General features: G+C 49.3%; 1 protein-coding gene across 2 annotated transcripts in view; it reads right to left on the bottom strand.

Moving 5' to 3' along the window:
* Window positions 1-397: 397 nt before the first annotated feature.
* TSPEAR (thrombospondin type laminin G domain and EAR repeats) overlaps window positions 398-27,486 on the bottom strand; it is a 73,324-nt gene continuing 46,235 nt past the window's right edge. For both annotated transcript variants that reach the window (XM_090054204.1, XM_090054205.1), the window contains exons 8-12: window positions 23,755-23,941; window positions 19,232-19,461; window positions 15,041-15,228; window positions 9,979-10,080; window positions 398-8,816 (exon numbers count right to left, since the gene is read on the bottom strand). In XM_090054204.1, the coding sequence (XP_089910330.1) occupies window positions 8,663-8,816; window positions 9,979-10,080; window positions 15,041-15,228; window positions 19,232-19,461; window positions 23,755-23,941 (861 nt within the window). In that variant the 3' untranslated portion in view covers window positions 398-8,662. The remainder of the gene's footprint in view (window positions 8,817-9,978; window positions 10,081-15,040; window positions 15,229-19,231; window positions 19,462-23,754; window positions 23,942-27,486) is intronic.

Here is a 27,486-nt window from a genome sequence, read left to right as displayed (position 1 = left end):
GGTATTTCATCTGCTTCTTCCAGCTCTTGAGTGAGGCCCCTTCAGACAATGATACGTGTCCTTGGCAATTTCATCACTGCCAAAAGATCCTGCCGTATTCAACATTAATATGCAGGAAGCATGTGGCATGATTCAGATGAAAAGCCACCCTCTCACCCCACAGCCAGGGTCAGGGCTGGCTGCTGGTAAATGCAGTCTTGAACTGGCCTGTCAATGCAATGCATTTAGTTGCGCTGTTTGTTAAATGCACTGTGATAGCCAGGGCTGTGCCAGAGGTGGAGGTCCCATTGTTCTTGGGGTTGCATGGGCAGAGAAGGTGAGCTCTTCACCAAAGAACTTCCAATCACAATACACAAGAGAGGCACAGCTGAGAGGAAGGAACTGAGGATTGGCAAGATTCGGTGATCTGCTTAATGATGCACGGGGGATTCTGTCACAGGTGTCCAGCATGCCCTGTCCATTAGGATGTGGATGCAAAATAATTTACCCTGAGCTTTAATCTGTAGAAAATTTACTCGGTGATATGGAGCAGACATATGACCAACTTCCCAAATGGTTGTCTGCAATAGATGCCATTTCAATGCCCATCTACTGGGTGGCACCAGCGTCAGGTACCAAACAGCTGCCCTCGGATGAAATTAAGGAGAGAAGAAGACAAGAGTTCAGTAAGGTCACCACCTTGGTGATGTCTGCATGTGCTGCACTAACAGCTGCAGCTCAGGTAGGTTAGCCCTCTGATAATGTAACACATGCCAGGGCTTACATGTCCGGACTGCCATGGACCCCAGGTAGCTATTATGCTGCTTCCGCTTCACTACACCTTCTCCCCAGGGGAAGATCTGCCTCCATAGCAGTGTGTATTGCTCTGAGCCCTGCTTGGGGGCTGATTGGCATTTTTCCAGCCCTTTTATGCTCCGTTTCCCTTGCAAGAACTGTTTTCCATCTTACCCATGAGTCTACCATGCCTGTCTTGGAGCACCAATAAGATGCTCTCAGGCTGGCACTAGGCGAGGAGATACGCTGCTTAGCAAACTCAAGTGGGGCTGGCCTAGGGGAGGATCTAGGGTTTTGAGGGGTGGGGTGTACATGGTAAGGTGCATCATTACATATATCACAACACATTTTTTCTAGTTAAAGAGAAACTCAAGCCTTTACTAATATGCCAGGGACCTAGCACTATAGTATTCTGTTTAAGATGAAAAAAAAACCAGATATAAACTTTCTTGGACAATCACAAATCTGCTAAACTATATATTACATTAAAAAAATCAGCACAAGCCAGGGAAAAAGTGGTCTAAAGATATCATGTCATAGTCCTGTATTCATTAGAGTTAAATGTACATCTCTTATTCAGATTCATAAACAAAATCTAGTTTTCTTGAGTGACTTGACTGTGTCTCCTGTACTTCACTGTCAATCATTTCTACATCTGACTTAATATTACTATGCATGAGTTAAGGTTTCTAAGGAATGGCCAACAGACAGTAACAGTGCAGAAGAAAGGATAGTTTGAATAGAGGAACATGGAGACCATTAAAAGGAGTGTCATTAACATCTATGGAGTGAAGAGAGATTAGCAGGAACCTAGTAGATGATAATGAGCCATGAAGTCAATTGACACCTTCAGTGTTGCCTGAATAGAAATGTCACTGCCCCTCCCAGGCAGTTGGTTTTGAAGTCTGGGTAGAGCAAAAATCAGAGGAGGAAAGGGGCACAACTGTACCATTGCTCCCCCCCCCCATCCCTGAGGCTGGCCTACCCGCTTCCCTCCATGGCCTTTTTAGAGAACCTCATAATCCACTACCTGGTTTGCAGCACTTCAGACACAATCAAAGTCACATACAGGCACTCCACTCTTTTAGGCAATGGCCCAGCTGGCCTGGTGCCCTGGAGAATAGCAGCATTCGTGCACTGGAGGTCTGTTTCCTGCCCAGATGGAGTGGGCTCTATCCAGATGAACAGCATCTGACAGAGCACCTGCATGTGGCTTGGGACTGTAGCTAATTATCTCTAAAGATAGGCTGACATCCTGGTACCCAGCAAGAGTCCCCAGTGGTTGTTATTAAGGCACCAGGTGGTCCTTTTAGCACTTCCTTCCATCAGGCATCATCCTCTTAATGCTGGGAGCTGTCACCAGCAAGCCTCAAGGCCTTGCTTTACAGACTTGCTTCTGACTTTTTCAGACAGAAAACAGGTTGTGCTGCCTTCTGGGAGAGCAATCAAACCCTGCCCTCAGGGGGCTGCCAGCACTGAGGCAGGAGAGCAGGGCAGCAAGCAGAAAAAGCCAGGCCTCTCTTGAGCTGGTTCCAAGCTCTCTGTGCACGGCTGGCTCCTCCCTGATGTACATGAACAGCTCTGTTCGGTCCTTCCAGGATCCACCCGGTCCAGCCCAGCAGGAAGAGTAGAGACGAGCCCATCAGGGTGGACTGGAGGCCATTCAGATTTGAGAGAGCCAGATCTTCAACTGGCACAAACAGCCAATGGGGGACATGGTCCAAAAGGATCAGCTAGCACTGCCCCAGCCAGCCGAAGCTCTCACGGCGGAGGGCTCACCCAGGCACACAGTGAGCTCCGTGGGTGTGAGTGCCTGCTACTGATTCAGGCCTTTGGCCATAATGTCATGCTGCTCTCCCACAGCTGCACCTCAGAGAAATTCCCCTTCTTCTCAAGAGACACAGACAGAGTGATGTGCCCACATGCACATTCATGGGCTTTGCTCACTCAGCAGTCAGGTGCTTATGGACCCGACCAAGGTGATCTCTTGAGCACACACCAGCAGCAGAGTCACTTCCTGTCTTGCCCCAGACCAGCCACACCAGAGCCCTGTGCCTGCATGCTGTCCCCCATGCCCGTTCTTTCCATTTGCAGCTGGGCACAGTCCCAGGCCTTTGTTCTCTCAGGCTTGCTCCTTCCCCGGCCTCACAGAGCTGATCCACACAATCAGGCTATGTAATGCTAAGGGGAAAGGGGGTGGCTGCTTCCCTGTCACTTCCTGCCAGCTAATGGACCAGGCAGCATGTGACCCTGGCCATGTCCATCCACACCTCTCTCAGCCCTAGCTGGCACTGTGCTCCTCTGTGTGAGATTCTGACTAGACCCAATATAGGGCCCACTGTGCCCTCCCTGGGGCCTCCCCATGTCCTCATGGTGCTGCCAGTAGGTGCCAGTCCTGTAATCAGAAGTTGCCCATGGCCTCCTACCTCTGTTAAGCATCTCCCAGACTCCTCCTGCTGGCATGAGGGCTGACAGTCCATTGCTGTCTGTAGGCTCTGGGATCTCAGGCCTTCTGAGGGACTAGCAAGTCAGTGTTTATTGTGCTTGATACAGCATGAGGCAGAGAAGGGGCAGGCAGCCTCTGGGGATCTGCTATGCTATGGAGCTGGCTCATTAACTTCCTGGGTGGGGCTGAGGTTTGGCATCCTCAATGCCACATGTGCTACCAAGGGTCTCCCAAGACACTGATCAGACATGGGAGCAAGTGGCCTGTGGTAGAGACTGGTCCTGCGTTGCCACCTACTGGGAATGGGGAGGAGTAAGCCCAGCTCGAGCACAGGGGTGAGCTGTGGCACTGTGGGCCTGACCCTGCACTTGGCTCTGGGGTGGGCTAGGTACAGCTATGGGAAAGAGGCCACACAGAAGCACAGGAGTGGATGGGTGATGCAGACATGGGGTATGGAGGAAGGCAGGTAGAAGGAGCAGACAGGTGCACGCATGGGGTATAAACTCTTGTTCTTTGCATCCGTGTCAAACCTGGCTTGCTACGCCCTGGGTCTGGGGGAACAGCTTGCACCAGAGACATGGCAACAATGTTCAGTGGTAGCCAGGGCTGGCATTAGGGCAATGTGTGCCATTGCAAGGGGCTGGGAGTAGCTTGGAGGCTCCACTGAAGTAGCAGAATGAAGTGGACCGGTAGCCGTTGATTTCCTGGCTGCTATGAGAACAGTCATCGAGGAAAAAGTAGGGTCTGAGACCGAATACAGGTGTTATGCACTGGGGCATGGGCAGTTTAGCTTAAGGCCTCATTAGCTGAAGAACAGGTGTAGTCCAGGCCAGTTCCAGGGAGCTGGTGGTCTGGAAGAGTCTGAAAATGGAACTGGATTTGAAAGATAAAGCTGAAGTCAGGACAATTTGGGGTCAGAGGCTGAAGCCAGAACCAAGGGTCAACCTAGAATCATGAGCAGGGAACTGGAATCAGGGAATGCCAAGGGTCTTACCAGAATCAGTCAGAGCCTGAAGACGAGCAAGGAAGTGCATAGAGAAGCCAAAGCAAAGACTTTTGCCTTTGCTCAGATACAGACACTTGTTTTTAAGGGCTGGAGTGGGAGGCACAGGGGAATGGCTGATTGCCTCACTCAGCCCAGTTGGGACCAGGACAGAGCCCTGGGCTTGTTGCAGGTGGTGCTTGTTCTGGGAATGACTTGCCTTAGTTGCTTGATTGGGACTGGCTGGGTCCAGCCTTTTGCCCTGGCCCCATTACAGCAAGCCCAGAAAACAGTCTGCCCTAGATGGTGGTAAGCCACTGGCATGGGAGGGAGGCTGGTCTCCCCCAGGCACTCTGCTCACAGGCAGGGGTTGTGCCCTGAGACCTGCTCTGTTTCATTTCTTTACTCTACTACCCGTTGTCTGCCTTGGCTATCTAGATGAGATATCCTTGTAGTTGGGTGGCTGCATAAGGCACCAGCTTAGTGAAGTCTGACATCTTTCATTTGGATGCATAATACCAGCCAGAGGATAACAGGGAGCTAAGGCAGCAAAACAGCTGCATCTATGTGCTTTCCCAGCCAACTCCACCATATAGGTCATTATAGCAGGGGTGGCCAAACTGCAGCTTGTGAGCTCTGGGGCAGCTTATACGTAGCCTCTGCAGAAAGAGAAGAGGTGTGGACTGTATGCATATCACTGACCCTAGGCCATGAGCCTCTTGCAAGCTGAGAGACTTGTGGCTCTTGGGCAGGCGGAGATTTTGATGCATGGCTGGAAAGATGAGGAATTTGGCCACTTTGGTCTATAGCCATCTAGATCACAGTCAGGGCAACAGACGACTCAGCATTCATGATCACATACAGAATAACTGCAAATGATCTGTAGGACTGTGAGTTGGGTGAGTCAGTGTTTTTAGGCATCTTTCCTGCTCAGTGCAGTGGTCCATGGGCAGAGCATCATCTGAAGCTCCCAGCCCAGAGGTGTGAAAGCAAGTGGAACAATCCAAGGGAAAACAAGGACCCTGGATTCTTTCCTTGTCCACCATCCACAGCACGAGTAAGGAAAACAGTGGGTCAATTCAGTAAGTAAAAACCAAAGCCTCCCCTTTGATTGTATTTGATTCTGGTGATCTGACAACCTCAGCAGGGCTGCCATGTAGATTTGGACAGGGCTGGAGTGGGAACAGTCCTTTGCAATGAGCGCTGCTGACCTTCAAAACGAGCAGGTGAACTGTTACAATGGTGACTGGGGGCAGGGTTTTGAAGGAGCTCATGCCACAGTAGACAGTGGGTGTTGGTGAAAAGGGGCAGCACTGGGTCACAGCAGTTGCTTTTTACAGGGAGCATAGGGAATGCTTTCTGTCACACCTTCTGGGGAGGTGCTGCTCTGAGCAAGACCTTATAGGAAAGCAGGAAGCAACCACACGGCACTCTCAGTGCAAGGCAGCCCATGGCACTTAGCTTTGAGAGCCACCCATTTCATGGGACACAGGAAGCAGTGACCCTCTTCTGGCCACTTAACTTCTCCTGACTTTTCTGGGTAATGTAGGCCTACCTGAGAAATGGACAGATCACAGGCATAGCTGGGAAAATTCATCTCTCCATCTCCTCTTTCTGTAGCCCTCACAATACCATGTTCGGTTCCAGGCAGAAAGCAGCCAAAGGAACAGACTGGAACCCTGCATTTGCAAAGGGTTGCTGACCCCTGAGTGCTGGGATGCTGGCTAGGATGGACACTACCAGGCACTGCCCTGGGGAGTAAATAACTGTCTGGGGGCTTTTCTTCCAAGTAAGTAGGAATCGCATGGTACCTAGGCCTCTGTGCCACCTTCCTGGGAAGGAATGTGGCTGTGACTCAATGGCACCTGATAACCATGTTGGTGAGGGAGAGTTATATCACTCAGGCACAGGTCAACTCTGTTTGTGTCACCCAATCCAAGACCTGCTTTCTCCCATGCTCCCTCCATATCACCACCTCCTCATGGAGCTTTTGTGTAACGTGCCTGGGAACCAAGTGAGGAAACCTGGGTTGTGGAGACAGCCATAGGCAGATGGGGGTTGTTGAGGGAGACTGGGGGAAAGAGGTTTGTTTGGGGGCTCTTGACAGCCTGAGACTAGGGTTAACCCAGTGATTATGCCCTGGTGGGCTCCCCACAGCAGTGCAGCAAATCAGGACATAGCAATGCCTTAGTATAGAGGCATGGCTCCCTGGCAAGACAGAGATGCCAGCCTGGGCTATGAGGAAGCCAAAAATGGCTTTGATGAGGCATTGCTCCAGGTGGGTCTCCCACAGAACTTGCTACTTTGGGCTGCTAAGGAGCAGAAGCTCCACTTCTGGGGGAGCATTTCAAGTCTTAGTGCCTCAGGATATGGACAGGTGACTCCTTTACTTTGCAGTCATTTATCCAGTTTTGTTCCACGGCGAATTTAGCCTGTGGTAAGAAGCAGACCCACAGTCAGCTCCCACAGGCTGGCAGCCTGAAGCAGGTGCTATGACTGCACCTGGCCACTAGATTGTGAAGGAGCTGGTTTGCATTGAACAAATTGTTACTGAGCCAAAAGCTGCTGTCAGCTCAGCAGCAGTTGTGGCAGGGTTCAAACTTGAGCTATGGCACTCCCAAAGACAGAATGAAAAATAGACTCTGTCTCTGCTCCATGCAGCCAGAACTCAACCATGACTGGGAAAATCTTTGTTTCTTCATTCTGGCTTCCCAAAACAAGGATGGTATCTTATTTAGGGGCATACTGTATGTGGTAAAATATCATCCTTTACTTCTGATTTCCTCTGAAGTCACTTTACACCAGACAGTTGCCTTTCCTCCAGAGCATGTGTTGTGTGTCATGCATGTACTCCACTTTTTCTCTAGAGTGAATGGAGGATACAATGGATTTGGCAACAAAGTGCCAATTTAGCTACAGACATTTATAGTAGTTGAGGATTTGCCCCTCTATTTCATTCTAAAAGTATTGAAGAAGACAAAATTCTTCTAAGTGCAAATTTCATTGTGACTTTAACTATGGAATTGCTACTGGTGCCTCCATAATTACACATGTGATTAATAATGACACCTGTGTCTACCATGTGTGGTTGTAAAATATATCTATTGATTTATACAATATAAACATGTCATTCATGGATAAGGCTTGAAAACAGCTGAAATAATACAGTTATGCAGACATGGTAAGGTGCCTTAGGGTCATAGGCATGCCAGTATGGAACAAAGAATTGATGCAGTCTGGAAGATGTTGCTAGCACTTTTGGAGAAGACAGACATATGGGATCAAGCCTCCAGTTATGAGTATCTAGCTTCAGTTGGAGAGGTATGATGTGCATCATACCTCTTCAACTGGAGCTAGATACTCATCAGAGCCTCTTTGTATGCGTCTGTCTGTCAGTGCTCTGGGGCAGACAGACAAGAGGGTAGGTTCTTTGGACTATTTTAAATGCAGGGCTGAATCATTCCTGAAGGCCCTCAGACCATCTCTCCTGTAGCAAGGATCTGTGAAGTTTGAAACAACCAGAGGCATGGTGGTTCATGCATTATGGACCCCCAGACAGCAGCCCTCTGACTTGAGCTGAAGTTGTGTTCAATCTGCCCCTGCTGGCTCTGCAGCTTGAAAAACCAAGTCACAAGCAACTTTCTGGAACAGATTCGTCTTGCATGGCAGGACTCACACAACTGTTCTTAGTGGAGGCACAGCTTTGTCTGAAGGTTTAGAAGCATTGGAAACTTCACACCTGGAGACCTACACATGAAGACCAGATCCCAGCTCCTCAGAAGGGCACTCTCCTTGCAACACACTCCTAGCAGCAAGCCGGGGAGATTCCAGAGTGCCTCTGCTCTTTTTACTTCCAGGTGAAACATAATGGTTGTTGAGCCCTGGAAGCTGGCAGTGCCCAGCAGGAAAGCTCCTTTGTGTTCCTTTGTCGTTACCTTTGTGCACCTGTGACTTTGACATCTCCACAGATACCATCCAGCAGGTGAACCCACGTGGGATGGAGATCTGACAGCTAGGCACTGCTATGATACAAGGAAGGCACTATGACACTTGCTGCCTCCAGCCTTGAGGGATATAGTAGGGGGTGATGGGTTGTAGGTGTAGTGTGATATGCTCTGCTGCACCTTGGCTACTGCCGCAGCTCCTAGGTGACCATACTCACCAGCACACTTTAGAGAAGTCTTCATTGTACCCCCCTCATCTCCTGATGGGGGAAAAGGAAAGGTACCTTAGACACATTCCCTCTTATCTTTCCAGGTCCTACAGGGAGCACAGCTCAGACCCAGGCATCTGGCTCTGAGTCCTTCCTGTGTTCACTGTGGTGGCTTCAGACTTCCCTGGTGCTACTGAGCTTGTGTATTTCCTGCAGAGCAGTAGCCCTGTCCTGGGCCCAGTTGGACAAGTCACTTCCTTGCCTGGCTTTGCCCTTTGTCTTGCAGACCAAAGACTCTGTTTCCATGTCAGACAGTTTTCAGCTTCAGCACCTTGGAGAGTGGCTCTTTGGCACTTGAGTAGATGAGGTAAGAGCCTCCGGTTGTGTTAAAAGCTTCCCAGTCTCTACAGCCAAAGGTTGGGAGATGGTGCACTGCCACGAAGCCTTCATACCCCTTCCACCTGCAGAACAGGAGATTGGAGTTAATACCCACTGCAGGGAGCTGCACTCCAAATGCACCGTCTCTCCCCACCCTTGCTCCTCATTTACTTTCTTCTCCAGAAAGGCTATGGTTGAGGACCTGCACTAGACAAGGGTCTCTCAACATGAGCATTGGGGGAACAACACCTATCAGAAACAGAGGCTGTAATCCCTCCCATGATAAACATCTCATTGATGGGTTTTGTAGCTCTATACAAGGCGCAAATCTTCCCTGCCTTCTGCCTTTTATAGCTCTGCCACAGTAAGGACCAGAAGGAAGAACTAATTGACCCTGTAGCATTAAACATTTTAACTCTAGAAAGGCAGTTGAAAAATTGCCTGGCAATGACACTGCATTATTATCCAAAGGCTGTGGAGTTAGGCTCTGTGCAAGGAATTTGATGGTCTTAGTTCAGTCCCAGGGGGACAGGATCAGAGACATCCCCACAGATGCTCATTGGGAGCTTTTGGACAGACATAGAAATGGGTCAGAGCTCAAACCTTCACCCTGGGCTCAGAATGCTGGGTCTTTGTGGAGATGCATATAAAAGTTTGTATTGCTCCTATCCAAGGGCAGGGCGTCGCCCTTTGGCCTCCTGAATCCACCTATGCTCCTAGCCACACTGCTCATGTCCCCTGGCTGTCAGACTCTGACCTCTGGACACTGTAGGAGCTCCACATCCACTCTGAAAAGCCTGGGAGGGGGGCTCTCTGCTTGGTCCCTCTGGTCAGCACTGAACTGAGGCCACAGTAGAGTGATTGAGGGGACTTGCCTGCTCGCTCTCTTGTGCACACATGCTCTCTCTCTCTCTCCTTTTCCTTGATTTGGGTTTGTTCAATACAGCTGAAATGGCCAAGCTCAAAGTATGTTGGAAAGCAGCTTCCAGTTCTCAAGGGCCCACCCAAGGGGAGGAGCTGCTAGCTGGTGGTGAGAGCAGAGGAAAGGGGTAGAATAGCCTCCTCTCTAGGCTTCCTGGTTGCCCTTCCTCAGAGAGCAAGCCCCAAGAATGGATCTTGATGGGGCAGTGCATGGATAATGACAGAAGTAAATCAATCTCTCATCTCCCCACTTCAGCTGTCTCCATTCCTAGCTCTTGCTCTGTACCCAGCCTACAGATAGCACACCTCTACCTGAATCATTACCTGTATATAATACTGTTGACGGAGAAGGTGAAACCATCAAAAGAGTTTGCCACCACTAGAAAAGAGTCTTCTCCCACTGAAAAAAACTCCCAGTCCAGAGCACTGTGGAGTAAAACAAGCACATACAGGGTCATTGAGAACAGCCTCCAAAAACATCTCCAGGCAGTGTCAGGGCACTAACCTGCCCCTGTTCCAGATAACTGTCTGCTAGCCATTCCCTCAGCCCTGTTCAGAGCTGGCAGTCCCAGTTTACCTCCTAGCAGATAGTTCTTTCCAAAAGAGAGACTACTGCCAGAGTCAGTAGGAAGGGTACAGGCTTAATGGCATGAAGTAGCCTTGTCCCCTTAGGAATAGTTCCTTTAGGCCAAGGTGTGGGCACATGAATGGGAGAGTTTCTTGCTCTGGCACCCACAATGCACCTGTTTCATGAATAACTGAAGGACTTCAGTTCCCTGAGTGGTTCATCCAGCCCTTTTTTCCACAAGCACTTCAGTTCCTGGCAAACCTGACCTCAGGTTACACCCAGCTATGGCCATCCCTATGTGGATACGAGTTATATGTGCCAGTGTCAAGTCATCCCAGGTCAAGCCAAGACCAGCACACATCAAGTGTTGCAAGCATGTTGTCAAATGCAGGTCCTTACTATAGCTGTAGGGTGATGCTCAGCTCCACAAGCCACTGGCTCCAACCCATGCTGCACTCAGAAGAGCAACAAAGGGCATATCCATGAGCAGCTGGCAGGCACTTGCCACTTACAGAGTGGCCAGACTGAATAGCAGCTTCTAGACCTACACACAGAGAGGCAGAGAATGGCTGTGAAGCTTTTCCTTTTATGTGGGCTTGCTGCTACATCCAAGCAGAGGTGGAGATGACTGGGCTGGGCCTTGTGGGGATCAGGGTGTGGCCCTTTCTTTAAAGTGACCTGTGAAAATTCAGCTTCTTAGGCCATGTCTATAGCAACTCCCTGCCAGACCCAACAGTCACATGCTGACCACTTGCTCCCTCTGAACACACAACCAACCTCAGCAATTCTGTGGAGATGACGGCTTGAATACACAACCGAGCTCTGCTCTCAGGCAAATGGCATGGATTCCCTCTATGTCTGCTACTCTACCTAGCCCTGGGCTCGGGGGCACGCAGAGCTGGCTTCTCAGCAGTGGTCCCCAGCTTGGCACAAAACAGTGTGGATACCACCTCTGTTTCTGGTGACAATGTTGAGAAATCGGCTCAGCCAGTGTTCCCACTGCAAACTCCTGTGCAGCTTAGCAGCACGTGGAATGGGGGGCAGAGGAGATGCAGCCTGTATTGCCAGTTCCTGAGCAAGCCACTTACAGCCTGACTTCCAAAAGTTTCATAGTTTCCTAGTTGGTAGGGGCAGAAGGGACCTGAGCAGATCATCAAGTCCGACCCCTACCCTGGGCAGGAAAGAGTACTGGGGGGGTCAAATGACCCCAGCAAGGTGATTGTCAAGACTTGCTTAAAGACCCCCAGGGTAGGAGCCAGCACCACTTCACTTGGAAGTTGGTTCCAGATCCTAGCCGCCCTGACCGTGAAGTAGTGCCTCCTGATGTCTAGTCTGGATCTCCCCTCTGCCAGCTTGTGACCATTATTCCTGGTCACTCCTGGTACTGCTCGGGGGAACAGGGCCTCCCCCAGTGCCTACTGATCCCCCCTGACTAGTTTGTAACAGGCCATTAGATCTCCCCTCAGCCTTCTCTTGTGGAGACTGAACAGGTTCAGGTCCCGTAGCCTCTCCTTGTAGGGCCTGCCCTGCTGCCCCCCGATCATGTGAGTGGCCCTCCTCTGGACCCTCTCCATGTTGTCTGCATCCCTCTTGAAGTGCGGTGCCCAGAACTGGACGCAGTACTCCAGCTGCGGCCTGACCAGTGCCGCATAGAGGGGGAGGATCACCTCCTTGGACCTGCTTGAGATGCACCTGTGGATGCATGACAAGGTACAGTTGGCCTTCCTAACTGCGTCCCCACACTGCCAGCCCATGTTCATCTTGGTATCAATGATGACTCCAAGATCCTTTTCTGCCGCTGCACTGCCGAGAAGGGAGTTCCCCAGCCTGTAGGTATGCTGCTGGTTCTTCCTCCCCAGGTGCAGCACCTCACACTTGTCAGTGCTGAATCCCATCCTATTCTCATCCGCCCACCCCTGTAACCTCTCTAGGTCTGATTGTAGCCTATTCCTTCCATCTAACATGCCCACATCCCCCCACATCTTAGTGTCATCAGCAAATTTGAACAGGGTGCTTTTCACTCCCTTGTCCAAGTCACTGATGAAGATGTTGAACAGTGCGGGCCTGAGGACCGAGCCCTGGGGGACCCCACTGCCCACATCCCTCCAGGTCGAAAATGACCCGTCCACCACCACTCTCTGGGTGTGACCCTCCAGCCAGTTGGTGACCCATTTGACTGTGTAGGTGTTGACACCGCAGTCCCCCAGTTTCTTAATGAGAACGGGGTGAGAGACAGTGTCAAAGGCCTTCCGAAAGTCCAGGAAGACTATGTCCACTGCTACCCCTGCATCTAATGATTTGGTTAGCTGATCATAGAAGGCCACCAGGTTGGTCTGACAGGACCTGCCTCTAATGAACCCGTGTTGGTTGCCCCTAAGCATAATCTCCCCTGCTGGCCCCTTGTGGACATGTGCCAGAATAATTCTCTCAAAAAGCTTACCCAGGATCGAGGTAAGACTAACTGGCCTATAGTTTCCCGGGTCCTCCTTCCTCCCTTTTTTGAAGATGGGAACCACATTGGCCCTCTTCCAGTCCTCTGGCACCACACCAGAGCACCACGAGTGCTCGTACAGCTGTGCCAGGGGTCCCGCAATGACCTCAACTAATTCCCTCAGTACTCTGGGGTGGAGATCATCCGGACCAGCTGATTTAAATATGTCCAGTCCCTCCAGCAGTTCCCTGACTAGTTCCTCACTGACCCTTGGCCTGGGTGCGCCTCCCCTGGGGCCTGAGGGGGGCCCAGTGGGGGGGCTGTTCCAGTCCCTGCTCAGGAAAATGGAGGCAAAGAAGTCATTAAATGGTTAGCTTTGTCGTCTGGTGTGATGACCAGATTTCCTAGCGTGTCCTGCAGGGGCCCCACATTACCCGGTACCTTCTTTTTGCCCCCTATGTATTTAAAAAAAGACTTCTAGTTGTCCTTGATTCGGGCAAGTCACTGCATCTCCAACTGACTTCTTGGGGTGGGATTCAATGAAGCAGTTAGCCTTGGGGCCTCTGTTTTTCCCTACCTATTGCATTGGGGTAATGTCACTCCCTGCCTTTGTCGAGTGGTTCGACCTCTGTACACAAGTGAAGCCGCCATGCAGTAGCCTGACTCATACCACTTATGCTGTCCATTGTAACCCTTCTAGGTGCCAAAATGGGCTAGTGGGGACATTTCTCTAGCATCTTCCCTGCACATCTTGCTATAGGCTCCAGATAACGCAACCTCACAGCACTCTCCTCTGGGGTAGGGGCTGAGTCAGAGGGTGTTTACGCACAGGCTGAAATACAGCTGACCTCACCGGATGCCTTTGCAGGAAGGACACGACACAGCAGAGTGTGGCTGTTGATGGCTCTCCAGGGGCAGATGGGATGGGAACACAAGTCATTCTTTTGCTCTTTGCTAAAGACATCTTGCCCTCTTAGCAGCTAAGGTCACTTTGGGCTTAAGAGAAGGCAGGAAAGGGACAGTTCATGCCAGGCTGCTGGACATAGCAAAGAAGTCTGATTTTCCTGCAAAAGGAGTTTAGTACAGAGACATCCCAGGGTGTGGGCGTCTTGTGGGTATTAGGCATAGCATAGTGTGCTCGCTACACAGGCGGGAGGGGCTGTTTTGGCTCATTCTGTTGTTGAGACACTGCTGTGGATGCAGCTGCATGAGGGATGAGTCTTCCCACCTGTCCCAGGCCCCGCCCAGGGGTGGCTTGTCCTTACATCACTCATAGGCCATTTCTGTGTACCTACTGTATGCTCCCAGATGACCAGGCTCTGGGGAAGCTGAAAGCATCAGCAGCTGGGAACAGGCCTCCTTTCTGCTGTGAGGCAAACAGCGTCTGGCCATCAAGGCACTGCATTTTCCCAGGTCATGAAGTCTTGCGGTTTCTGTTCCAGGGATCTGCCCTATGTCCAGTCTCCTGCCAGCAGCATGGCCTGGGCCTGGCCCAACCCAGCAGGGACACAGGCAGTCCATCCAGGGCAGGGCAAAATGGTGCCGTCTCCCCATCTCTGTGTACATGGTATGCATCTCTTTGGGCATAGTGGGCCAAAGCACAGAAATAGCCATGCTGGTTCATGTCCCCTCTGTTTTCCTCACGCTGACTTTGCCTCGTGTTGTTGGCTCACTTGACTGGTGACATGGACCAAAACCAGAGCTCTACAAGAGAGAGGGGGCCTGGTAGCTCCTCCTCTTACACCCTTTGCACCGCCTCACAGCAGGTATAAAGTGCAGCAAGTGCAAACTGACAGAAAACAGGAAAAACAGTACCCCCATGCATGGGGCTTTCTCCATCCTCTTTCTCCCAGGCCTAGCTTCCTGTGACATGCTGGATCTGACTGCAAACCCTCTTCTTGGCTGTTTGTACTGTTGCTACTTCTCTTCCTATGTTCCCAATAACTAAGCGTGACTTGGTCCCCCAGACAGATGCATCATCCTGAACGGTATGTTTTCTTACAACACGATGCTCTGGGAACTATGAACAGGAGTGTGCCTAGACTCCTTGTTAACACCAACAGCACTTCCTCCTCCATTGCTTCAGTAGAAGCATTTTCAAATCTAGGGCCTGCCCTGCAGCTGGTATGAACAGACACCCACTACTGAAAGCAAAAGAACTGGGACAATTTATACCAGGGCAGGATCTGGTCCCTGTGGCTTATATGCTGTGTCTTGGAGTGGGATTCTATGCAGGGATTATCTGAATCCTGTGGAGAATTCTCTGGCCTGTGCTATGCAGGGGGCCAAAATCACAAGAGTGGGAAAGCACTATGAATTTATGAGTCTACGATCTCTGGGAAGGCCGACCCCTTGGGAAGTACTGCAGCTGGAGAGAGAATTGGTACCTGTAAGTGAGAAGGTCCTGAAACTTGATGAACATCTGCGCTGTGATGTTCAGCTCATAGATGGAGGAATTGATGGCATACAAGTTGCTTGGCATGAGCATTCCACTGTCGTAACAGTGACTGTTAGCCACCACGAGGAAGACTCTGTCCCCAATGTGAAAGACTTCCCAATCGGCAGCACCAAAAGTCTAGCACAAAATTAAAAGAAATGATTGAATGAGGGTAATAACTTTCATAGATTTTATAGACATTAGAGCTGGAAGGGACCTTGGAAAATCATCGAGTCCAGCCCCCAGGATGTCATTCTCCTGCTGTAGTCAGCCTTGGTGAGGCCGCAGCTGGAGAACTGTATCCAATTCTAGGCTCCACAATTTAAAAAGGATGTGGAGAAGCTTGAGAGAGTCCAGGGGAGCCACGAGCATAATCAGAGGGCAGGAAAACAGACCTTATGATGAGAGGCTGAGAGCTATGGGACTCTTCAGCCTGGAAAAGTGCAGGCTCAGGGGGGATCTGGTGGCTGCCTATAAGTATATAAGGGGTATACATCAGGATCTGGGGGAATGCCTGTTCAGCAGAGCGCTCCATGGGATGACAAGGTGAAATGGTCACAAACTTCTCCAAGACAGTTTCAAGCTGGACATAAGGAAGAACTTCTTTACAGTCTGAGCCCCCAAGGCCTGGAACAGACTGCCACCAGAGGTGATGCAAGCACCTGCTCTGGACTCCTTTAAGAGTCAATTGGGCATTTATCTTGCTGGGATCCTGTGACCCCTGCTGACTTCCTGTCCCCTTGCTAGAGAAGCATCTATTGATGCAAGCCAGAGTTTTGCTCGCTTTGCTGGCTGCAAAACTTGGAAAGGTTGCCTGAAACCTCAGCAGCCGATATCTCAGCAAAGCAGTTAAGGCTACGCTTTACCTATGAGAGTCAATGGGAGTTCAGGACATGCATAGTTTTAAGCATGTGGTAAGTACTTTGCTGAAGAGGGATGCTTTGCTGATGCAAGGCCTCAGAAAATTCAGTGGTGCTGCCGAAAAGGACCAATGTAGTGCGCAGTACACTGCCTTAGGTCTCTGCCATAAGGTTCAGGGAGGTAGCCAAGGAAGAGACACAAGTGGCTAGTAGAGAAATAATTTTGACTGTCATTAGCCAGGGATGACAACCAGTTCAACAACTAGGAATATTCCAGTAGCAAAGGTGAAATGACCAACTAACCACGAACAACAGAAGGGATGGGCAGGCCACTCACACCTCAGGACTTCAGGGGAGATACACAAGTCTTCCTGTTCAGAAAAGTTTCCACTGGAAAACAAGATCTGAATAAGGATTCAGACTGTGAAACCAAGCTCTGCTCTGTTTTCTACCTGAAAATCTCTATAGAAACCTTGCCTGGACCAAATCCTTGTCTGCACTGGCCACAAGGCTTCCACTGTGCTCCTCAAATCTACCACCTTGCCCCCAAAGGAGCTTATTGATGGCAGGGAGTTCATGTCCTGCTATAAACTGCCAGTGCTGCCAGTGCCCAGATGGGGTGGGCTGGCAGGTACTTGACACCTCCAGCTGCAAGCAACAAGACAGGGACATGCTAAATGCTCATGCTCTGCATCAGTGGCTGAATGCAGACAGTGACCAAGGTATCACCAGCCATGCAGAATCACATGCATCTTTCAATATGATGTCATCGTGTGAAATCATCGTTATGTTGTAACAAGATAAGGATGTTTCAGCCTGCGGCAAGAGACCTGTGGCTGTCCCATAGGTAGGAAGTGCTTTTGGGATAAACATCCTCCTCTGTAAATCAGCCTGGTCTCTGGGCAGCAATCATTGGTTAGCATGAAATGTGAAAAGATTAAAAAAATCTGCTGAAATAACACTCTTAAAGAGGGGGATTTTCCAGGTAATGTGGTGTTAAGGCCATAGCAAGCTTAGTGCTAATTCTGCACTTTCTGTGCCTTTAATTCACTGCTCTTGCTTGAGGCATGGTAGGGATTTTCATCAGTCCAAAGTGTAAAAGTTGAGAGAACCAGGATCTAGTGATTTCTCATTAAAAGGAGATCAAGCTGTCCTCTCCAGGGACATACCAGTATCTGAAAAACAAGGCTGAAGTGCACCTTCTCCTTTTGAGATTGCATGTTTCCCATGCATCGAGTTGGAGGCTGTTAAGTACTGATCTGCCAAGGGCCAGAAAAATCCAAACAAGCCACACTATCCAAGCCCAAAACACCTTCCGCGCAAGAACTGGGTATTACTAGCTGAAACAAGCCCTCCCACCGAAAGCCAGCTCAGAGCAGCAGCTCAGAGCAGCCCATGCCAGGCTGAGGTGCTCTATTCAAGCTGGAACCACCCCCCAGGGGCTTCCCCTTCTCCAGGCCTCTGGGAACCAAAATCTCAGGGTGGCAATTATTGACTTAAAAGCCACACAAAAGCAACCGACAAAGAGCATGTATCAACAATGAGACTCCCGAGCAGCTTTGTGCAGTTTGGGCTAATGCCCAGGCCAGGCAGTTCCTGTCAGCCAGCTGTGTTCTCAGAGGGCTGTAGCTGGTGGCACCTGTGATTCCCTTTCTTTTAAGAGTGCTGAGGTCAACACTATTCTTCAGCCACCTAACACATAGCTGCCAGCCAAGTCCTGGATCAGGGCGGCAACCCACTGCACCTGTGCAGACGTGTGCTTCTCCACCTTTCCAATGGGGACTTTTTAGCTCTGCTAATATATGTCTGGTCAGAAATCCTAAGGGATGAGCATCTTAATAGGGCTTCTGACTGGAGCAGACAGATGTCTATGCAGACAACTGTTTCTCCCAGACAAGCAGCATACAGGTGATGACAAATCATCTGCCCAAACATCCTATTGGTTGGAGTACCTGCCCAAGGCATGGGAAAGCTGGGTTCTAGGGCTCCTTCAGCTCCAGAGAGTTTGAATGCCCATCTCCTAGGATGCAGCAGAGTGCCTGATCCACAAACTGTGGGCCAGATATAGGGTCATAGGAAAGTAGGACTGGAAAGGATGTCACAAGGTCATCTAGTCCAGTACCCTGCTCAAGGCAGGACCTTCATGGTTGATGTCACTGTGAGAATCAGCAGTGGCAGGATGCTGACAGTGCCCTTATCCCTCTGCTTTACATTTTCCAAGTTGGGGGCTCTTAGTGTTTCAGGGTATTGTGCCTGGCAGCTGTGTGAGAGGGCTGGTTTAAAAAATAGGTTAGATAAACACTTGTCTGGGGTGGTTTATGTAGGAATAGACCTGGCTTAAGCAGGGGGTCAGATGAGAAAAATCAAAAATTGTTTGGGGGACCCTTGGCTTGTACGTTTGCTCCATGTGGTTTCAACAATGCTTTGAGTCAGTGCATGGCATGATGTCTCAGGAGCAGCCCTTCTCTTCTGCCTGTATGTTTCTTCTGTGGTCTATTGAACTTGGGGCACAGGTATTCCCTTTGGGACAGACACACTGTTGGAGCCATGAGAAAAGATGCAGTGACCAGCCCAGTGCAGAGCATAGACGTGTAATGGTGGAAGAAAAGGTAGACATAGAAAGGTAGAATGAGTATTAGAAATTTGTAGCAACTTTACTAAGGGACCAGAAAACACTTATCTCCATACTTATTAGCCAGCGCTGTCTCAAATCCCTCCAAGGATAGATACAGGCATTGGGCCATTGCATTAGAGAAGCCAAAGGAAATTCTGGGCACCCCACTTCAAGAGGGATGTCGACAGCATGGAGAGGGTCCAGAGGAGGGCCACTCGCATGATCAGGGGACAGCAGGGCAGGCCCTACGAGGAGAGGCTACAGGACCTGAACCTGTTCAGCCTCCAAAAGAGAAGGCTGAGGGGGATCTTGTGGCCTGTTATAAACTAGTCGGGGGGGGGATCAGCAGGTATTGGGGAAGTCACTGTTTCCCTGAGCACCGCCAGGAGTGACCAGGAATAATGGTCGCAAGCTGGCAGAGGGTAGATTTAGGTTAGATATCAGGAGGCGCTACTTCAGTCAGGGCGGCTAGGGTCTGGAACCAACTTCCAAGAGAAGTGGTGCAGGCCCCTACCCTGGGGGTGTTTAAGAGGAGGTTAGATGACCACCTTGCTGGGGTCATTTGACCCCAGTACTCTTTCCTGCCATGGCAGGGTCGGACTAGATGATCTGCTCAGGTCCCTTCCGACCCTACAAACTATGAAACTATGAAACAAAAACTTCTTACCAGGATTGACTGAAAGAGCTGAAAAGAGCCACTGAGCCAGACATAAATGTGGGAGTAGATCCTTGTGGATGTGCCATTAAATGTATTGGCTACAGCCAGGAAGGAATAAGGTCCAATGGTGAAAAACTCCCAATCATAGGCTCCAGAGGTAGGAATGGTCTGGTTGGTCTCAAAAAGCCCAGTCCTGGGGTTCCACCTGTATATGATGCTGTTGATGTTGTGATTATCTCCTGGGAAGCAGCAGAAAAAGGAGAGTGCATTAGCAACAGGAGTGCTATCAGGGGAAATTAAATGTAAGAAATCAGACACCAGCCAGGAGTGAGCTGAAACAGAAATGGCTGACAGGGAGCAATCAATCTGTCCCCTTTTCTTCACAGACAATAAACAAGGAGATGCTCCAAGCTCTGTTCTGACCAACACCAACAGCAACTTTTACCCCACAAGGGCAGCGTGAAGTGAGTGAAGGCTCCAGGGAAGCCCTTCTTGAGATGTGAAAGACAGATTCATACAGCCCCTTCCTCTCCTAGGCACCTGAGCACATGTGCTGCGACAGAGTTTGGGACTTAGTTCAGCTGCAGTGTACCTGGCCACACACAGGCAGCTGGGGATAAGCAATGTGTTACATGTACTGAGGGAGTCTCACTTCCTTAAAGAAACCTGATTCATCCTTTGTAACAAGACAGGCAATCCATGACTTCCCGTAGGTGTCTGTGTTCAGTGCTGTCCATTTCTGTGCCCACTGCCTTGGTTCCAACAGCTCATCCCTCTCTTGTGAAGTCTGCAGGTGGAATAACTTCATGGCTAAGACTTCATACCCTCCAGTTGTAGCCCCTGGGCTGCATCTCTTGTTAGTTAGTTGGAAACTTTTCAGTGAATGTACCAGTTGTATTGCACTTGTTCCCAAGCTGTGCTGAGCAACCCCAAGCCAGGCTGCCTGCTACCCCACTAAAAAACCCTTTATCCTAGCCAAGACCTTTCCAGAGGGGACAACCAGCAGAAAGCCAGCTTACCCCATCCCCTGAGGACCTCTCTTGAGGGGGAAGCCCTCTGGGTGCAGGAGAGCTATCAGAATTGTGGGTAGAGCTACCCCACATGTCTCATGCCTGTGATTTCAATCTTGCTATTTCTAAAGGGAGTGGCGATCTCTCTCTCTCTCTATAGCTCAGCACAAATTATGGGCCAGATCAGGAATTTGCAGATGGAAACCTCTGTGTGATACAGGATGCCAGAAGAGAGGATCAGGACCATCCCTTCCGGCCTGACTGTTTCCAGATTTATGAGCCAATTTCTGACCTGCCGCTAATCCTTGCTGTAACAAGCCTTGCTCTATTCTTCCTGCTTGTGTTGCCAGACTTAGGATAACGTGCTTTTAGGGCTGACTCAGCCATTTCCATAAAACCCAGTAGAACCAGACCTATTTGCTAGCATTGCTTCAATGCTCAGAGTCTAACTCGCAGGAGAGAACTTGGAAGCTGGGTGTTTTTCTGCTAATGCTCCCCACCGGGTGGTGCTACTCCAGAGGATGTCATATGGGTCCTGTCTTCTGCATCCCATATTTGTATACCTGCTCTGGAAAGGTTTTGAGCTTCTTCAGCTGAAGACCACAAGAGCTCAAGCCTACAGTGTGGTGGGCAGTTGGGACTCAGAATCACAGAGGAGTGGAGTTGGAAAAGACCTCCAGAGGAGCCCCCTGCCTGAGGCAGGATCAGCCCTATCCAAGCCGTGCCAGAAAAATCCATCACCTAAACTCTTAGTAAAACAACAGACAAGCCTGACAAGACAAAACACCCAACCCTGCCACAGGGAAAGCAGGGGGACAACAGCAGCCAGTGTCCTGCTTCTATAAAAGGTTGTTAATATATGCTCAAGAGATCCCAGGTAGAGGCCATGTCCCCTGCTACAGAGGAAGGCAACCTCCTCCCTCTCCCCCGTACCAATCTGACCATGGGGTAAATTCCTTCTTGACCCCAAACATGGCATTAGTCTGACTCTGAGCGAGACCCTCTAGCCAGGAACCTCCAGGTTTAAGTCCCAGCAGAAGCACTGGCACAGTTCCCAGCTTTGGCTGTAGCCAACACCCAGTGCCTAAAAAAAAGGTTAAAAAAACCCCAAACCCCTGATGCATGAAGCAGAAAAGGGGGGCAGGGGCATTAAAACACAGCCCACTCTTGATTTGCAGCATATGAGGTGAACTGCTGATGTCACATCCCAGGCAAGGCCTCACTGAGCATGTACAAAGCTAAGTGCTTGGCTGGACCACAGCTGGAGAGCTCAGCCATGGGCAGGATCCAGCCCCCAGCTCCTTCCAGGGACAGTGCCTTCTGCCTGGGGCACTCCAAGCTGGCCAGGTCACCAAAGAGTGACCCTTCCCTGCACCCTGTGCTTCCTGTGTGACCCCGACAGCCAGATCCACAAAAGCACTGCTGATCTGAACTGCCAGCCTTTAGCTAACAGCTTGGTGGCTGGCCTGCAATGGGGGCCTACCCTATGGCTCTCAGGCCTGAGGAAGTGGAGGCCACGTGGGACAGTGACACAAACACAGTAAGCCAAACCCTAATGCACTTCTCAGAGGCATGGATGCAGTATGAAGACATCTAATGCATGAAGTGCAATCTCAGTTCACCCCGTGCAACTGTCAGCAAACCAGTAGGATGCCCAGGCTCCTTATGAATCTTTTAGCCTTCAGAGCTCGGCCAGAACTATTCCACGGAGGTGTCTGTCCCAATCCTCCCATCAGAGAAACAACCGCGACAAGAGACTGCCTGCAGCAGGGAAGAGAATGTGCCCAGCAGCCTAGTGGTTAGAGCACTTTCCCAGGGAGTGGGAGAGCTGGGCTCTAGAGGACATTATGTGGGGCCATGGAAAGAGGCAGTGCCTGGAGCCTATACAGACTCAGGAGGTTATGTATTGAATGCTGGGATCCAAACACTGCAACCTGAGGATGGCCCGGCAAGGCGTGGCCTGGATAGGGCAGAGACAGGATCCTGGAGCACTGTTCATCCCAGCAGAAATTGCAGCCAGTGGGATTTAACTCCGAGCACCTTTCTTCCCATTTGTGATATCTGGCTTGCCCACGGAAAGTCTCGCCCCTTTTGTGGTTAGCAACTGCAGCACCACTACCAGGAAATATGGACTCGTTCCTAACTAGGCAATTAATTTATTGAGGGGGTCACTCAATGATTTGCCTCCTCTTTATAAAACGGAGATAATAATTAACATTTCACTGTCTCACAGCAGCGTACTGGGTGGACAACTCCATCACACCTCTACAACTCTCGCTGTCTTTGCACTCTGCTGCAAGTGAGCAGACAGAAGTGCTATCCTGGGGTAAGACACACTGTAGACTGCCAGTACTATAATTCACTGCTAGATGGCAAGTGAAGTAGATAACGGCCTGCTTGCCTATGAGTAAACTGCAAACAGACAATGACCCTAACCCAAAAAATCATAGGCTTGCTGGATGCTGAGAGCCAAGGACTGGACATGGATATTGACTTCATGGCTCATTATAAGCTACCTGATTCCTGCTAATCTTTCTTCACACCATGTGAGATAATGACCCTCTTCATTTTTTAAAGGGGCTTGATTTTCCACCAGTCAGACTATCTGACGCTAGTCAGATGCTAGCAACCTCTGGGAATCTCTCTCCTCTCAAATTTCACAGTCCTGCAGACTGTTCTTAGCCCTCGGCTTGCCTGCTTTTTTCCTCAGACCTGAAGAAGGTAGTGCTGCATTCAAAGGTTGGGCAGTTGGCCCAATAAAAAGTATCACCCACAAGGATCCTTACTTTGCACCTAAATCAGTGTTACCCACACCAGAGTGATTTTACCCCTGATTTTTTAGAGGTAGTTTTGCATCTTATTGAGCAAATGACTGTGTTGTAAATGCCTATTACATTACTATAGGTACATTGTCTAACCAGGACCTTAATTATGTTGACAAAATATTTTGCTTGCCTGAAGTGGAAGGTGGAAGAAAGCCTCACATGGAAGAGTGAAAGGAAGAAAAAAGCTGTTTTCTTGGCTTCCATAACATGACCTTGATCCAACTAATACATGGCAATACTCATGCAACATGTCAGCTCCTGTTCTAACTCTTCTCCCTTCCCTTCATTTGATAATCAAATGAAAATAAATCATAGCATCCAGCAAGAAAAAAAACACCCCGAGTTACTGCTGACCTCTTGCTCTAGTCCCCAGTGGCTTCTGCTGAAGACAGCAACCCAGAAACCCAAAGGTTTACTGTATAAAATACAAGACTTTGTATTTTAAGGATAAAATCCCAGGCCTGTGGAAACCACTGGTAGAACTCCCACTGAATCAACAGGGGCCACCCTTCCACCCCTGCATTGAATTGCACCCACAACATAGCCATGAGAACACAAAGCTGCTTTGGACAGTGAAACATGGTGTCACAGCCTCAGCCCAAAAGACTCGTAGCCTCCCAGTGTCTCTCTCCCATTAGCTCATCTGCCTCGAACATGTACAGACTGAGCTGTGCCAGTAAGAATAAGGTCTGGGTACCTTCTCTGTGGTTGGCAACTGCGAGGAAGGCCTCTCCCTCAATGACAAAGGCCTCCCAGTCCCTAGCGTTGTGCGTGGAGATCCTCTGGTACGAGATGAATTTCTCTTTTCTGTAGCTCCACTTGTATATTACAGAGAACTCCTGACCCCTTTCATTCTGCTCAAAATTAGCCACTGCTAGGAAGATCTGAAAAATAACAAGCCAGGACATCCTCAGTTTCTCTTCTTACAGGGAATTCTTAAGCACAGATGCTGTGGTATAGCCCATGCTTTTGGGGCCAACTCAACTGATGGGCACTTCCACCAGGGCACAGTGGGGGCAGTCACCTGGCCTACTCATGGGTGAGTGAAGGACAGAGTGACTTTAAATTGCAGTCCCTCCTGGCAGGCACCAGCCAGAGCATACAGTGCTGCTCAACAAAGGATGCCCCACCAGAGTCAGTCTCCTCTTCCCTTCCTCGCTTCAGAGGTTTGGGGAGAAGGAAAGGGGTGGGATGGAGAGAGTGGGGAGACAGACAGACTCTGGGAGGGGGAAGAGCTGCTCCAGGGGTGGAAGACAATGGACAGAGAGAGCTGGGGAGGCTGAGTGGAGAAGGAAAGCACTAGAGCTGCTGAGAAAATCCAGCACAGGCTGCTTTGTGCTGTCAAGTGCTGTGAGTCTGCCTGGCTCCAGGCACACCCTTGCCTTTCCTTCCCAGCTCCTCTTGGGAGCTCAGCTTGCCATGCCAGTTCACACCCAGAACTGAGCTACTGAATGCAATGAGGGGAATCATTCCCAGGGAGCCCCTTAACGCAGCAGGCATTTGGGGGCATTATATTGACCATGTGCATATAGCATATTCATCTACTATACCCCTGTACAGTGCCTAGCACAATAGGCCATGATCTGGTTAATTTCTATGTGCTACTACAATAGACATGTTGCAAGATAATTAATAATGCTGATTATCTGGAGAATAATCTCTGTGGTTTGGTAGTGAATATACTAAATTAAAGTTACCTGGCTTAGTGATGATTGCTCAGATATCTTGCACAGTGTTACCAAACTGGATGGGCCCAAAAGCTCACCCAAATTTGAACCATCCATCCTGTGAATACTCAGGTAGGTGACTTTGCCAGTCAGTTTCTGCAGACATTTTGCCAGTCGAAGTTGATGATTTTAATTTGTGGGACAAACCAAGGGTCACAAAGGCAGTGTCAGTCAGAGAATGCATTTGTAAATGCAAACCTAATTACTTGCCTGGCTCTGGACCTGACTTTGCACCAAAATGACATCCCTAGAAGCTTCTCTGGTACTAGATAAGCCCTGGCTGCCCTCATACAGGTCTAGCATACTTATATTTAAAAACAGTGACAGACAGGAACTTTTCTGTGGATACAATGGCTTATACCTGCTCTTCCTTTATACTTCTCTTTCCCTACTTTCTGAACATACGCAGTCCCGATTAGAAATCCATGGTGTCTATCATACAAGCATGAATTAACTGACCTGAACCCATCCCTCTTTAGCCAACTAACATATTAACGTATCGCATGTGCTGTACACCTTATTTCCAGAGTTATTAGAGATAGGCCCATACACTGAGGTACTGAAAATGTAGTACCTACTAACATTTATGTGTGGGTGTGTGCACAAAATGTGTGCATTTGTGTGTCTGTCTGTCCCCAGCAGCACTGTGCCTGACAAAGCACCACCAGTGAGAAGAACGAAGCATTCAGTAAAAGTGATTTTGAAAAGGTTTTTCCATATCTGTGCACTTCAAGTACCCTTGCGAATATATCCTCCCAGTCTCCTGCCAAAGGGAAGTAAGAGCACTTGATAGATTCATTCTGGAGATATTACAGGCAGAAGAGATTATCCCCAGGCATAAAACCAGGACTAATGCTAGAATGGTTGATCTTTGCAAGACCAGAATGAACTCACAACCAAAAAGGGAAGCAAATCAAAAAGGAGTATGAGGCAGGGAGTCCCTGGCAGAGTTGGGAACAAAATGGTCTTCTCAGTCTTGTGTTTGAATCAGAGACCACTCTTGTAGCCACTGTCTCATCCAAAGAGGGTTAACAAGCCAACACAGGGATTGCAGAAAAATTGGCTTGCTGTCTTCTGATTGCCGTCTGTTAGGAAATACCCTGCCGTGCTAATTGTCAACCTCGTATCGTTCCCTAGGATGATTTCAAGCCAGCTTTTTTGCAAGGCTCATAAAAAAAGTTCCAGTGAAACTTTTTTCCTCCGACAGGAAATTAGATTTTTGTTTAAACAACGTTTTTCACAGAAAATGTCTATTTTTCTAAAATAGATCAGATCCTTTGTCAGAAAACCGGATAAAACACTCGAGCCAAAAAAAGTGAAGAAAAAAATTAGACAAATCTTTTGGTTTCATGCTTTTCAATGTTCGACAGTATTTGGCCAAAATGATTGCTTTTCAATGCAAAACAAATCAAAATTTCCCACTGAAAAATTTGGACAAAAAATTAAACATTCTATTTTCCTTAAAATTTTCCCTGGAAAGAAAAAGAAATTCTGCCTGACTGCTTTATGGCACTTTTTTCACACGAAGAGCCCTGACGCAATATTTTTTCTGAGGTCTCCATGGTATATCATACTGTCAAACTGAATCAGGTGTGGTCAGGAGTAAAGCAATACTGGTAATGTCAGCCTCCCTCAGTTTGGACGGTCTGTGTAGGTGCTGTCAAGGATACCACTGGTGTATAATATTATTACTTCTAATGACTTTGTTAGTTGTAATAGAGACCACAGGCTCTGGCTCTTAGTAACAACAAGGACTCTTTAGGGTTTATTGTTCAAAAACAACACTGGACATTAACATCATACCCCATTCCGACATGTAAAACATGGCACCAGCATAAAACCCAGCCCCTGGCTCAGTGGAAAGCATTCAGGTTTCCTAAGCCCCTTTCACACATTGATCAAAATGACTTTGTGTTTATAGCACATACATCCGAGTTCCCGCCAGGTACCTAAATATCTTTAGGTGTCATCATTCACATCCAGTCTCCCCAAACATTGTAACCTTCTGACCCAAGACAGGGATTTGTTTACCCTGAGCTCTTTTTGGGGGGGCTTGTACCCATCTTATCTATTGTTTTCCATTGACTGGCTTTCTGAACTGCCAAGCAGCTAATACTCCTAACTTGCTCAGCTCTTCCACATAAGCCATGTATGTTCTACTTCCTGGCCACCACAGTCTATGGCTCAAGCTGTTACTGAGGCCTCCTTTGGTTCATGCAGCTAACAGGCCTCTGTATGGTTTCTATATCCACTGGTCAGTGGCTGCACCAATCCATGCTCCAGCAAGGCCTGCACGTACAATACAAGCCCCAGTTGCTCAGGCAGTAGCCCTCAAGCCCCGGGTCTATGGTGTCTTGGTCTTGCTTCCAGTCTTGCTTCTCAAAGTAGAGGCAGGTATTTCTGCAAATATATACAGGTGGCTGTGTGAAGGTAGGCCTGGACAGCCTCCACTCCCCACACTACCAGGAAAACTGAACCTGTGTACAGCCCCCTGCAGACACACAAGACATGGCTACTCTAACATGGAGAAGAGTGAGAATGCTGGGGAACCTATAATTGCTAACATGGCACTTATGGATACATCTTAGCATGGTAGTGGGGCAGTGGCGTGCTGTCAGCATGACCCTAGGGCAATAGAAGACACACAGATAAACAGACCCGTGAGCCCAGTGTGAAGCAATACAGTGTGGAATAGCTGCAGG

This window comes from Crocodylus siamensis, chromosome 6, assembly GCF_052110815.1.
Source record: "Crocodylus siamensis isolate JL-2025a chromosome 6, ASM5211081v1, whole genome shotgun sequence".
NCBI lineage: Eukaryota > Metazoa > Chordata > Crocodylia > Crocodylidae > Crocodylus > Crocodylus siamensis.
This window is presented reverse-complemented; position numbering and strand designations above follow the sequence as displayed.